The following is a 13,914-nucleotide window of genomic DNA, read 5'->3' as shown; positions in this document are numbered from 1 at the left end:
AAATATCAGAGGAGAGAAAAGCATCAGAATTCAGGCTGCGTCTTCTCCCCCTCAACGTGCGCTCACACACCCTCCCTCCCCTGCGCTTGCTGCTTTTTCTCATTTCAGTGAATGGACTCATCTGTGACTCATCTCTCCTTGGTGAATCATTCCCCTCTCCCTCCCACCCCCGCCCTTCTCCCCCCCTCTCTTCACCATGCCAGCCCTTTTCTCCCCCCTTTTTCCCCTGCACTTTACACCAATCCAATTCACCACCCACCAGGGAGGTAGGCTACTGCAGTACTATTTCTGTTGTGACTGGCTAGGGGGATAGGAGTTTTTAGGGTATGGGGGGCATAGGGAGGGAGCATGGGTGTATGTAGTCATTCTGTAGAGACGACATCCTCAAAAACCTATTTTGTCATTCGAGTCAGTGACACGGAAGGGCCCCCCCCCCGCACACACACACACTGCCTCCCTGCTGAACTTTTTTTTCCCTCTGACTCTGCTCTACTTGTCTGCTGTGGTGCCTTGAATACAAATGGATCTGAGCCGCCCTGTACAATAGAAAGCGAAAAGACGGTGAGAGAGACGCATAAGAGAGCCCGCATTGCCTTAGGATCTCTCATTTAAAAAGGGGTTAGCAAGGTGTGGTCCTGCCGGACCTGTGTGTGCGTCCGTGAGCGTAAACTCCGCTCCCATCTCAAGGTCTTGAAACAAACCGTCCGCAGGTAAAAAAAGATGCATAAGAACCGTGAACCTTGTCATTTGATCTGTTAGAAGGCGCATCTGTCGCGTTAGTTTTTTCCTAGAGCTCACACAGCTCCTGTCTGGATGTGTGGTGCTTCTCTCATTGACAGAAAGCAGAGCCCCGTTAGCTCAGCCACTGTTTACAGCTGGGGAATTGTCAGAGTAGTCTTTTGGCTGTTGGGAAGGCTCGGTCCTTGTCCTGCCCTGCCTTTTGAGGCTTGTATGGGGATAAGTGTTTGCCTTTAAGTTTCTACCCAGGGCCCATGTTTAGTCTATAACAGGCTTAATTTAGCTCCACCTCCCTCCCATTTTCCCCTCGTTCCATTGGCCTGAGGTGGCAGCTTCAGTTTGCAGCTATTGTGAAATGTCACTTCTCTCTCAAGGTTGCAGTATTTCTATCTGATGTAACCAATGAAAGCCACAGAGCTGATTTTATATACTAAGCCAATTCCCTCACACTGAAGTCCAGTCAGTGTCTCATGATGAGACATTATTCAAAGCTTTAGTTGGAATTCAAATTTTCTCTATTTGTTATTTTGTCCCCGATTTTTCTGACCAGTATCACCTGCAACAGCTCAATGTGTTCCAGGCGTCCCTGTCCATTTCGGGCATGCCTCACAGACCTCTGGGAAGGGCCCAGTCCTCCCCTGCCACTGCCAGCGTCAAGGGGGCTCCCATGGGTGAGGTCCCCATCAAGCACCTCTTCACTACAGGTACGCAGCTTTGGTTTTTGGAACAGATGACATACAAAGTGAGACGATCAGGACCCATTGAACAATATGAAAGAAGCTGTCTCAACTTAGTTATCTATCTGAATCGCTGTATTTTTTTTGTCATAGTGGTAGATAGTAGAGCTTTAGCAATGAATCCCTATTAGTTAAACACTAACGAAAGCCATTGGCCTTTAGAGAAAAGACACTGTCAGAAAAAAAACACTTCCCTAGCCAGTCCATGGTCAAATGGCCCTGCAGAATAGGACGTGTTGACTAAGTCCATGTTTCCCAAAGTGTGGGGCGTGGCGAGGGGTCGGCAGGAACTCAGTCCTGCTTTAAACTTACTCTTGAAAGTTGAATAGTAGAATGCACAAGGTGCAATTTCGAAATTGGGTAGTGCATCATCAGTTCCTCTTGTCATGTCAGTCACTGCACCTTAGAGAGCTATTTATAACTTGTCAGAAATGTTCAGATCAGCTAATGTTTTTTATTTTGTTTTTTTAGATGTACTTTTTTTTGTCACTCTACTATCACGAATACACATTAGACATGGCAAAATGTATAGAATTGCTTTAAAACTAAAATTGTCTATGCAACCAATAACAAAATGTGTGGAATTGCAAGAAATAAGCTGTAAATAGATGTGGTTGGGGGCGTGGGATGTTTCCTAATGCTGGAAGGGGCCCTTCCTGAGTGAAAAAGTTTAGGAACCCCTGTACTAAGTGATGAGTCCAATAAGGGCTAAGGCAAGCAGCCTGCCTGGGTGTAATTATTTCAGCAGAGAAAATAATAATGGCGAGAGCCTGCAGGGTTGGATCTGATGAAACCAGGATGGCAGGATGACATGGAGCCATCCTCCACCATGTAATCATTAACATCTCCAAAGGTCCTAACATGAAAAAATCAATTTGAGATGATGATCTTATTATGCTCTGACCTGCTGGGTAATAGGGGTCCCCATTTTGTTCTGAGAGAGAAGTTGGAGACAGGTTGCCCTGTGCTTGGTCTTCTTCCTACCCTGCCTTGAAAAGCTACATTTTTCTTCTTTCTCTCTTTTTCTTTCCCTTATCTTTCTCGCTCTCCATCTCACTCATGCCAACCCTTTCTTTCCATCTTTCTCTCTCCCTCCTCTCTTTTTCTCTCTGCCTCTCCTATCATCTCCTTCTCAGGGTTGGTGTACGACACCTTTATGCTGAAGCACCAGTGTATGTGTGGGAACACCCACATCCACCCAGAGCACGCCGGCCGCATCCAGAGTGTGTGGTCCCGGCTGCAGGAGACTGGGCTGCTGGGCCGCTGTGAGGTGAGGGCACCCTGCACACTACAGCTAGAATAGCAACCAGCTCCGTTCCATATTTCCAAAGAGAATTTCTTCTCAGTAACTTAAACAAGCGAGTGGTAGCTATGTGTTGAGATGAGAATGAGCTTTATCCATTATTAGTTCAAGTTCATTTTAAAAATCACTTCTCAATTAGCAATACAACATAACCCTGAATGAAATTGATGTATTGTGTGCTACGTGTGTTTTCCTTTACCGTGTACAGAGGATTCGGGGGAGGAAGGCCACGTTGGATGAGATCCAGACTGTGCATTCAGAATACCACACACTGCTGTATGGCACCAGTCCCCTCAACAGACAGAAACTAGACAGCAAGAAGCTCTTAGGTGCCTAACCTCATCTCTTCATGTCTTTACTCCTCAGATATATTTGTGTGTGTGTACGCATGCATGTGTGTTTCCCTAGCCATTTTGCTCGAATGGTGGAAACAATATTTGCCCCAAGCATCCTTGAAAGTAGTGACTTTCCCTCTCCCATCCATCCATCCACCCACACACACTCACACGCAGTCAGGTGGATTGTTTGAAGGCTTAGCTCCCCTGACAGGCGCAGGGGAGTATTTTTAGACCTGCTGGTCGAGGGGAAAGGGCCCGTCCACCCCCGTCTGGGTGACTCATAGCTAGGCTGGGTCTCATAGAAGAGACGGGGGGGGTGACTGGATCAGCTGCAAAACAGCACTGCAGTGACTGAACCGTCGACTACACACACACACACATCAAAGTGAGTTAACTGTATGTGCGGTGCTGACCAGAACAGGACTTGCAGACAACGATGGTAAACAAACAAAAAAAATATTCGGGAAGTATTCAGACCCCTTTGACTTATTCCACATTATGCTATGTTACAGCCGTAATCTAAAATGGATTTTAAAAGCTTTTCCTCATCAATCTACACACAATACTCCATAATGACAAAGCAAACAGGTTTTGACATTTTTCCAAATGTATAAAAATAAAATAAAAATTTACATAATTTACACTTATTTACATAAGTATTCAGTGCCTTTGCATTGAAATTCAATTCAGCTCAATACAACTTGATTGGAGTCCACCTGTAGTAAATTCAATTGATTGAACATGATTTGGAAAGGCACACTTCTGTCTATAACTCGATTGATAATCTCTGGAGAGACCTGAAAATAGCTGTGCAGTGACGCTCTCCATCTAACCTGACAGGATCTGCAGAGAAGAATGGGAGAAACTCCCCAAATACAGGTGTGCCAAGCTTGTAGCGTCATACTCAAGGCTGTAATCGTTGCCATAGGTGCTTCAACTAAGTAAAGGGTTTGAATTACTTATGTAGATGTGATATTTCTGTTTTTTAAAATCTATTTTCAAAAGTGTCAAAAAAACTGTTTTTGCTTTGTCGTTATGGGGTATTACGTGTAGCTTGATAAAGAAAAAAAACATTTAATCAATTTTAGAATTAAGGCTTTAACAACATTTTGAAAAAGTCTAGGGGTCTGACTACTTTCCGAATGCACCATATCCCAAGCATCTTGGGAAAATAACTCTGCTAGGAAGGCTAAAAGGTGTGTGATACAATGTTGAAATATGGCTAAATAGTGTTTAACTTGTTTAAACTACAACCTAACCTTTGCTCCCTGTCCCCGTTTGGCTCCTTAAGGTCCAATCAGTCAGAAGATGTATGCTGTGTTGCCCTGTGGAGGCATTGGGGTGAGTCATCCATCCATCCATCCATTTAGAATGGAGTTACATTGACATTTTATTTAGAGGTAGAGATTGGATAATAATACAGTTTCAGAAAATGTCATGCAGTTTAATTGTGGGATTTTCGTTCAACATAAGCAGCACAAAGCTGAGCATTACATCACCTACAGCAGTGTTATCATCATGTTATCAGTGTTAAAAGAACAGTAGCAGGGTGGGGATGAGTGTGTTCTCTGTTGCCCTCTGCAGGTGGACAGTGACACTGTGTGGAACGAGATGCACTCCTCGGGCGCTGTCCGAATGGCTGTTGGCTGCGTCATCGAGCTGGCTTTCAAAGTGGCCGCCGGGGAACTGAAGGTAACATTACCAGCCTCTCTCCGTTCCACTACTGTTTGATTGAAAGTTGTCAGGGGCAACCATACACCTTAATTTAAAATGAACAATATGTAATAATCATGTAATATACCCTGTGGGTTTGTTCATGGGTGGACACAGTAGTACCCTGATCAATAAGCACTTAGTCACTTAATTTTGTTGATGGATATGCCTACTCAACATTTTCTCATGAACCGCTTCTCTCTCTCACTCCTCTCCATTTCAGAACGGCTTTGCCGTGGTGCGTCCACCAGGCCATCACGCTGAGGAATCCACTGCCATGTGAGTACACCCAGGGAATCATGGGTAGAGGAGTGGCTAAGAGGCTTCAAGGGAGTTGGTTGAAGTTCCATAGAGACATGACGTGTGCGATGGTTGATACAAGCGTTCATTTTGAGTAACTACTGGGCAGTGGCCTTAAACAATCTCCCTGTTTCTGCTGATAAAAGAAAAATGGATGTCTTTTGTGTCTGTCTTTGTCTGCAGGGGCTTCTGCTTCTTCAACTCAGTGGCCATCACAGCCAAGCTGCTACAGCAGAAACTAGGAATGAGCAAGATCCTCATCGTGGACTGGGTGAGTGGGCCGTATGTTGTTAGCGAGGCCCTGTATGTGCTAGTGTTGTCATGATACCAAAACATATACCACACATTATTTGATCAATGCTGGTCATGTATAATTGTTCACATATCCATTCTCTGTCCAGGATATTCACCATGGTAACGGGACACAGCAGGCTTTTTACAACGACCCCAATGTACTTTACATTTCCATTCATCGCTACGACGATGGAAACTTCTTCCCCGGCAGTGGGGCTCCTGAAGAGGTGGGGGTTGGACCTGGTGTTGGCTTCAACACAAACATCGCTTGGACAGGGGGCGTAGAACCGCCCATGGGTGACGTGGAGTACCTGACTGCCTTCAGGTGAAGACTGTTGTTGGTCATTAGCTGAACGAGCAGCAACATTGGCACTGATCTTTCATTCATATGAACAGGCTCTGCTTATTTAGCAATTTCCACACTGCTTAGTTCTTGCAGATGATCTGGAAACGTAAGAAAATAAAATGTTGTTTTCAATCTTGTCTGTTATACAGGACGGTGGTGATGCCCATAGCCAACGAGTTTTCCCCTGACGTGGTCCTAGTGTCCGCTGGGTTTGATGCTGTGGAGGGCCACCAGTCCCCTCTGGGAGGATACAACGTCACTGCTAAATGTAAGTTGAACATTACTCCGTCTTTACGTGTCAGTTTCTCTGCCAAGCCTTTTCCGTAGTGTGTGCTTTTATAGGAGGGTCCCCTAGCTAATTGTATATACACTACTACCCCCTGCTGGAAGAATAGTATTTAACCACTAGAAGAAAAGCCAGAGACTCCATAGGATATTGAAGTACCTCAATTATTTCCTATCATATGGGGCCTTTTCTTCATAAACCTGCACAAAACTAAAATTCCCTTGCAGACCTCTCCTATTTACATCAATTCATGATTTACTCAGATTATACTCAGTACAGCGTCAGTACAGTGTTGAACCATCCTCAGGTTTCGGCCACCTCACCAAGCAGCTGATGAAGCTGGCGGGGGGACGTGTGGTCCTGGCGCTGGAAGGAGGTCACGACCTCACGGCTATCTGTGACGCCTCCGAGTCCTGTGTGGCGGCCCTGCTCGGCGATGAGGTATGACATTATCTGCTATAGGAGGGGAGAGTGGCGTGATGTCACATACACTACATGTCATTTGGTAGAGATGGATGTAATTGTTCAGAGGGGAAATTCTGTGTTTTTACATCCCAATCTCTCTCTCTCACACCTGTTTCTCTAGTTGGACCCCCTGCCACAGGCTGTTCTGCAACAGAAGCCCTGTCCAAAAGCTGCTGCCTCTCTGGAGAGGGTCATCGAGATACAGAGTGAGTTCGTTCGCTAAAATCAAAATGATCATTGTGTTTTACCTGCACATATGCACTTAGTTGTGTTTGCGTCATGTGTATCACGTCACCCTTAAAACTGACACGACTCTTTCTCTCCCTGCAGGTAAACACTGGAGCTCTCTCCAAAGGTTGGCTACCACGGTGGGCCAGTCCTTAATGGATGCCCAGCGGAGAGAGAAGGACGAGGCCGACACGGTCACCGCCATGGCATCGCTTACCGTGGATACTGAGCAGGCCACCGCTTCCATCATCTCCATGGAAACCAGCAGGTAAACACTTGCACCATTCACTCTTTTGGGGATTTTATGTGGTTTTGGAATGGCTGTTTTTAAGACATCAGATTCATTCACAAGGCTGTGGGCCTGAAGTTCCACTGAGACTTGTTAAGGTGTAGACCTATCATATACCTTTTGCCCGACCTTCGTTGGTAGGGGCTTTTATTTTGGCATGACTAAGAGGCTAATGTCTATGTCGTGCTGTTTCCTATTTGGTGTACCTGCAGGTCTACAGAAGAGCCAATGGAAGAGGAGCCTGTCTTGTAGGAGGAAACGGAGAGTTGTCACGACACCTTTGTCTCCATGTTCTTCTCTTTCCAGCCCTCGCCTCACCTCTTTCCATTTTCTGAGGATTGATGGACATGTGCTAGCCTCCCTTTCCAACTCACTGAGGTGAGTTTGTTAAAGTGTGTGTGTGGGAGAGGAGAGGCGGAACACACACACACACACTGACCTAAAGGGGCCAGCGGCGGATATGCGTGATTGGTGGAGAAGCAGGAAGAGGCGGGACCTTTTGAAGAGCCTGTGTCTTGCTTTTTTCTTTCAATCTTTTTTGTAAGCAGAAGGCAGTGGATCCAGGAGTGTGCCTCGGCTCTGGGGCCCGAGAAGCTTTGTACATTTCTTGTCATACTTTATACTTTTCAGGAACATTAGAACTGAAAAAGCCAACAAGCAGCAAAAATATTTCAACAGCCACAAATACACTCACACACCCGCATTATACTATACACACTAAGTTCTCAACAGAGGAACAACAATGGGGTTGTATCAATGAATAATGCTCTTCCTTTCAGAGCATGCGTACCTCTGTTCCTATTTTGTCTGTCATTTGGTATTCTCATGCGTCTATTCAATAATCTGTTCAAAGCAGCACACAAACATATGATATGTATATTTGCATATATATATATACTGTATATTCCTTTCACTGTATCTGCTATCAGCTGTGGTTGTGGAGTGGAGGTCGAGCTGTGGATCCTGCCAAGGGAGACTTACTGGCTGAAGGAGACAACATATCTCTCCAATTCAGCCTTTATTTTTTCTTCAGGAAGCCTCAGCTCCCTCCACTTTGTATGGGAGAGAATGCATTTTGAGGTGGTTTTTACCATCAAAAAAGGACACAAATACATACCCACAATGAAATTTACCGCTTGGTGCAATGGATGCCCACGGATTGGACGAGGAAGGATTTTGTGGAATAATACTTGGATTATGAACTTGTTGTCTCACGCTTGCTGCTGCGACTGGGAGACTTGTGGTGGTCATGAGACTGGAGAAAGATGTTTTTAGAAGAACTTGGTGCCTTTTATATTAAATATCCCTGTTAACACCAACTACACCACCACTTAGCAGAACACAGGACAGAAAGACAAATCCACACACTTGTTACACTCATGTCTGTTTTGTTTGTATATTTGTTTGCTTGTTTCTTTCAAAATGCCTTAATTTCCTCCAGAGAATGCACCATTTTAGCCATCTCCGCAGAGATGGGATTCTACTCCTATGTCCTCTCTCTTTCCTCTCTTTCTGGGTTTGTGTAATACTCTAGGTCAAAGGTCAGTGTGGCTTTAACTGAGTTTTTTTTTGTGTGTCCTTTATCAATTCCGACCCGTACATATGCGGCTGACGGTATGATTGTGAGGAAATTTGAACGCTACAACGACCAACTTTTTGCTATGTCACTTCCTGTCACTTGTAAATACTGCATCCTTTCCTGCTTTGGCAAACCCCTCAACCTGAGACGGTTCAATAACAAACTCATTGTTTTTCCATTTATTTAGAGAGGAGGGACTGAACTTGGTCACTTTTTTAAACAAACGTTTTATTTTGTATAAAATATAAGATGTATACGAATAATGACAATAACAGTGTTAATCCAATCAAATTGGATATGAATATTATATTTGAGAAGAGTAAAAAAAAGAAAAAGAAGCCACCTAAGCAAGCACACATTGTGTTAGTTTTGCAATCAATGTTTTGTCCTTTTTTCTAAGTGCCATTTGTTTTTTCCACACACAAAAAGAGACAACAGAAATGGTGATATGGGATGGATCTCATTTGGCAAATAATCTTGAGCAAGCACCACTTTAGATGTTTACACTGCAATACCCCAAATCCTCGAAACTGTTGCCCACTTGTCAGCTGTCGTAAACCATTTGTTTGACTTAGTGTCCAGGTGCTGTGTTATCTGGCCTCTGTTGCCATCAATATTTATATTTCTCAATCAATGAAAAGTGTTTGCACTTGACGCCCATATGATCACACAAATTAAATACTTTGGAAAATATATATATTTTCAGTGGGAATTAGCACAATCATCATGCTTGAGGAATTCATACAAATCAAGTATATCTACTAGAGAATGGTAACCGACACCTCCCTTAAAGACATGCTCTGGAACTTTGGCGACTACTAAGTATTTTTAAACCTCTCGCTTTGGGCTGGATGTGTCTGTGTAGTTCATACATGCATAATCTATGAGCAGAATTACTGTCTTACCTCAATTAGCTACGCATTCCCTAGTTTAAAAGCCACTGTTTTTTTGGATGCTGTGCTGCGGCATTTTCCTTTTTTCCCCCACCTGGGCCAGCCCTCTAGCAATTTGAGTAAAACCAATGAGCTTCTGCCCCTCGCCAGCTAGCGAAATGTACATGGTACATCTACAGCAGAGATCTATGACATGGTGCACATATGTCACGTAATACACTATTGTTGGGGCCCACTTTTTGCTCGTGAGCACAACTTTCAGAACTACCGGCTAAAAAGTATACAAACGTACTAGAGAATCACTTTAACCAGCATACTCTCAGAAGATAATGTGTGGTGCAGAGTGCTTGTCTACATTGATCATTTTGTTTTATTTCAAGCAATGTAACAACACTGACCAAGTCTTCTGCATCTCATTTGTCCTCTTTATTGAGGTAAAAAAACTATCATTACGGAATAGGTTATTTCTGTAGAGTTGTTCCCTCTAATCATATAATCAATTCTCAACCAGTCCACTCACCATCGTAAGGTACTTTTGTCCCTTTGTCACACAACTGTATATTGAGCTTATCTACATACTGTAATAACTATACAGTGACTATGTTTTCATAAACGTTAAAGGGGTGTCAACGCCTTACTCCCTCACTAGTTACCCTTTTTCATATGAAACACAAAGGGCTAGCTTAGTTCAATCCAAAATTAAAGTTTGAGGTTTTCAGCCCTGTCATTTGAAGTCTATATGACTCTATGTCCATCTCAAGTAGATCAAGCTTTATGCTCCAATCCCAAATGAATGGAAAAGTTGGACACTGGCACTGTCTAAAATGGTGAAATCAGATATGCTTGAATCCCAAATGAATGGGAAAGATTATCTGATTTCACCATTTTAGCCAGTGCCAGTATCAAACTTTCCCATTCATTTGGGTTTGGAGCATACCGTGCATTCGGGAAGTATTCAGACCCCTTGAGTTTTTCCACATTTTGTTACGTTACAGCCTTATTCTAAAATGTATTTAAAAACAAATTCCCACCAATCTATACACAATACTCCATAATGACCAAGCAAAAACTGTTTATTTTTTTTTGCAAATGTATCTAAAATAAAATAAACACCTTATTTACATAAGTATTCAGACCCTTTGCTATGAGACTTGAGATTGAGCTCAGGTGAATCCTGTTTCCATTGATCATCCTTGAGATGTTTCTACAACTTGATTGGAGTCCACCTGTGGTAAATTCAATTGATTGGACATGATTTGGAAAGGCACACTTCTGTCTATATAAGGTCCCACAGTTGACAGTGCATGTCAGAGCAAAAACCAAGCCATGAGGTCGAAGGAATTATTCGTAGAGCTCAGACAGGATTGTGTCGGTACCGATCTGGGGAAGGGTACCAAAAATGTCTGCAGCATTGAAGGTCCCCAAGAACACAGTGGCCTCCATCATTCTTAAATGGAAGATGTTTGGAACCACCAAGACTCTTCCTAGAGCTTGCCGTCCGGCCAAACTGAGCAATTGGGGGAGAAGGACCTTGGTCAGGGAGGTGACCAAGAACCCGATGGTTCCAGATTTCCTCTGTGGAGATGGGAGAACCTTCCCGAAGGACAACCATCTCTGCAGCACTCCACCAATCAGGCCTTTATGGTAGTGACCAGACGGAAGCCACTCCTCAGTAAAAGACACATGACATACCGCTTGGAGTTTGCCAAAAGGCACCTAAAGACTCTCAGACCATGAGAAATGAGATTCTGGTCTGATGAAACCAAGATTGAATTCTTTGGCCTGTATGCCAAGCGTCACATCTGGAGGAAACCTGGCACCATCCCTACGGTGAAGCGTGGTCGTGGCAGCATCATGCTATGGGGATGTTTTTCAGCGGCAGCTATTGGGAGACTAGTCAGGGTCGAGGGAAAGATGAACGGAACAAAGTACAGAGAGATCCTTGATGAAAACCTGCTCCAGAGCACTCAGGACCTCAGACTGGGGTGAAGGTTTACCTTCCAAGCACACAGCCAAGACAATGCAGGAGTGGCTTCGGGACAAGTCTCTGAATGACCTTGAGTGGCCCAGCCAGAGCCTGGACTTGAATCCGATCGAACATCTGGAGAGACCTGAAAATGGCTGTGCAGCGACGCTCCCCATCCAACCTGTCAGAGCTTGAGGCTCTGCAGAGAAGAATGGGAGAAACTCCCCAAATACAGGTGAGCCAAGCTTGTAGCATCATGCCAAAGTTGCTTCAATAAAGTACTGAGTAAAAGGTCTGAATACTTATGTAAATGTTATTTACATTTTTAAAATGTATAATCTAAGAACCTGTTTTTGCTTTGTCATTATGGGGTATTGAGGGGGGGAAACTATTTAATCCATTTTAGAATAAGGCTGTAATGTAACAAAATATGGAAAAAGTAAAGGTGTCTGAATACTTTCCGAATGCACGGTATAGCTGGATCTACTTAACCAATGGTGTGGGACTTGGAATCATGTTGAGATTAGAGCACCTTTGAGGTCTGAAAATGTCAAACTTTGAATTGTGAGTGAACTACCCCTTTAACGTCATACCCTTATAGCTCCTATTGTCATACCGACCATGGTATGCTCTTTCGTTGTTGGTTTCCAATGGTACTACTTCCCAGGCGGAGCATGTGACCGGATGTCACAGAAAAAAACAGGCATTTGCCATTTTGACCGAACTCAAATCACAGTGTTGTCACAATCATGTCATCGGGGTAGGAATTGAAACACTCATCACTTGCAAAATTGTTGGTGGATGCCACTGTACTCGCATGTAATATACACAGCGGTTCCTACTTCCTTTTACATGTGGCTATGGTGTGTGTGTGTGTGGGGGGGGGGTGCTTGTAGTACATGGGACTGTTGTGACCTTGTTTTGTAATGTTTTCATTTCGATCATTGACCATTTTGAGATTTGGTGCATAGTTTTGTACCTCCACCTTGTATGGCATATATAAGGGTTATTGGGCTGTCCCGTGGGTGAGATGGCAAATGACAGAATTACCCTTTCTTTAATTGAACTGACGTGTGTTTTGTAGGTCAGGGCTTTTTTCCTGTGGGTATGTTGGAGGGGCAGCAAAAAAAACAACACTCAAATCAAGAAAGTCTACTCAGAATAGAGGAATGTTTTTGTGTGTTGCCTTTAGACAAAACAACTACAAGTGGCAACCATGCAAGTGTGTTCTTGCTGTCTAAACAGATACTGGAAGACGTCCAAGTCTGTGTAAATTATATCGACTTATCCACCATTTGAAGATAGCTTTATTGTTGCTGCCACACTATTTTGCTATTCAGTAAATAATGTATATTTATTGATATTTCATACGTTGTGTATATGTAGTGACCTATGATCGTCAAGATTCAAAGAGTAATTGTATATTTTTTTGACTTTGGAAAGAGAAGTGTGTCTGTGTCCTTCCACTGCGCTGGTGTTTCAATCTCCACTTTCTGTGGTTGGATGTTTGAATATGTGACTGTCTTTTACCTTATATTTTAAATATATTCTTTCTCTCTTCTGGTCACAACTAATGCAGACGTTTTGAATTGATCAAAGCACATTCCTTAATGTCATGTGTTCTTTCAAATGCTTAACTGTTGCGACAATACAAATGTGTTTATACTAATTGCTACTCACGTGTATAAGTGCATATATGTGTACACATGTGCAATACACGCTATTTGAGCACTCTATTACTGTGACTATTATTGATGAAAATCGCTGTCCCTTTGAATTTTTTTTCATGAGTTGTATTATGCACAGCGCCACCTTGTGGGTTAGCAAGGATCTTAAAGGGAATGTTGAGTCTGATTACTGTTATTTCAGGTTGTGTATATTTTAAAAAAGCCCTTTTTTATTACTCATTGTAATGTTGTGACATCCTATTTGACTATCTTTTTATTTTTTAAGTGGGCCTGTTAATTGTCAAACTCAATAAAGCGATTCACTGCTCCAATACAAAGAGGAGTAGAAATCTTTAATTTACAGTGTTGGTTGTGGGATAACATACATGGCTTTGAATAGTAAAGTCGATGAGTGGTTATTTTAAAGTATATTTTTTTATTTTAGTTTGCAGTTTTAAAGTGAATTTCCTGCAATTGTACACATTTTGTCATGGCTTATGACGTGTTTTATATGCTATATGGTGGGTCTCCAGGGCAAGTACCCAGTCCGTAATCGGGCTCTGGTCCAGTCAGATTATTGCTATACTAGCATCATTGAATGAGGCTTCAAGCTTGTAACAGGCAAGTCAAAAGCATTTCTTTAGGACTGCCCACTCCACGTATACATTTATGGTGGAAAAATAAGATGAATGGGAAATGCCAAGTGCATGGATGTTTAACTCTGGTGCTTGTGATGAGGGATGTTTATAAGTATGGTCAAAGCAACCCTCAA

At 43.1% G+C, this 13,914-nt stretch overlaps 1 protein-coding gene across 6 annotated transcripts in view; it reads left to right on the top strand.

Moving 5' to 3' along the window:
• LOC129827548 (histone deacetylase 5-like) overlaps positions 1 to 13,499 on the top strand; it is a 107,434-nt gene extending 93,935 nt beyond the window's left edge. For 4 of the 6 annotated variants that reach the window (XM_055888535.1, XM_055888527.1, XM_055888500.1 and 1 more), the window contains 13 exons: positions 1,289 to 1,442; positions 2,612 to 2,745; positions 2,987 to 3,107; positions 4,408 to 4,457; positions 4,701 to 4,808; positions 5,053 to 5,108; positions 5,313 to 5,400; positions 5,531 to 5,748; positions 5,919 to 6,037; positions 6,363 to 6,496; positions 6,642 to 6,726; positions 6,851 to 7,016; positions 7,250 to 13,499. In XM_055888535.1, the coding sequence (XP_055744510.1) occupies positions 1,289 to 1,442; positions 2,612 to 2,745; positions 2,987 to 3,107; positions 4,408 to 4,457; positions 4,701 to 4,808; positions 5,053 to 5,108; positions 5,313 to 5,400; positions 5,531 to 5,748; positions 5,919 to 6,037; positions 6,363 to 6,496; positions 6,642 to 6,726; positions 6,851 to 7,016; positions 7,250 to 7,289 (1,473 nt within the window). In that variant the 3' untranslated portion in view covers positions 7,290 to 13,499. The remainder of the gene's footprint in view (positions 1 to 1,288; positions 1,443 to 2,611; positions 2,746 to 2,986; positions 3,108 to 4,407; positions 4,458 to 4,700; positions 4,809 to 5,052; positions 5,109 to 5,312; positions 5,401 to 5,530; positions 5,749 to 5,918; positions 6,038 to 6,362; positions 6,497 to 6,641; positions 6,727 to 6,850; positions 7,017 to 7,249) is intronic. The other 2 variants (XM_055888518.1, XM_055888509.1) reach the window with 2 other exon arrangements.
• Positions 13,500 to 13,914: the final 415 nt, after the last annotated feature.

Source organism: Salvelinus fontinalis, chromosome 2 (genome assembly GCF_029448725.1).
Source record: "Salvelinus fontinalis isolate EN_2023a chromosome 2, ASM2944872v1, whole genome shotgun sequence".
Taxonomy (NCBI): domain Eukaryota; kingdom Metazoa; phylum Chordata; class Actinopteri; order Salmoniformes; family Salmonidae; genus Salvelinus; species Salvelinus fontinalis.
This window is presented reverse-complemented; position numbering and strand designations above follow the sequence as displayed.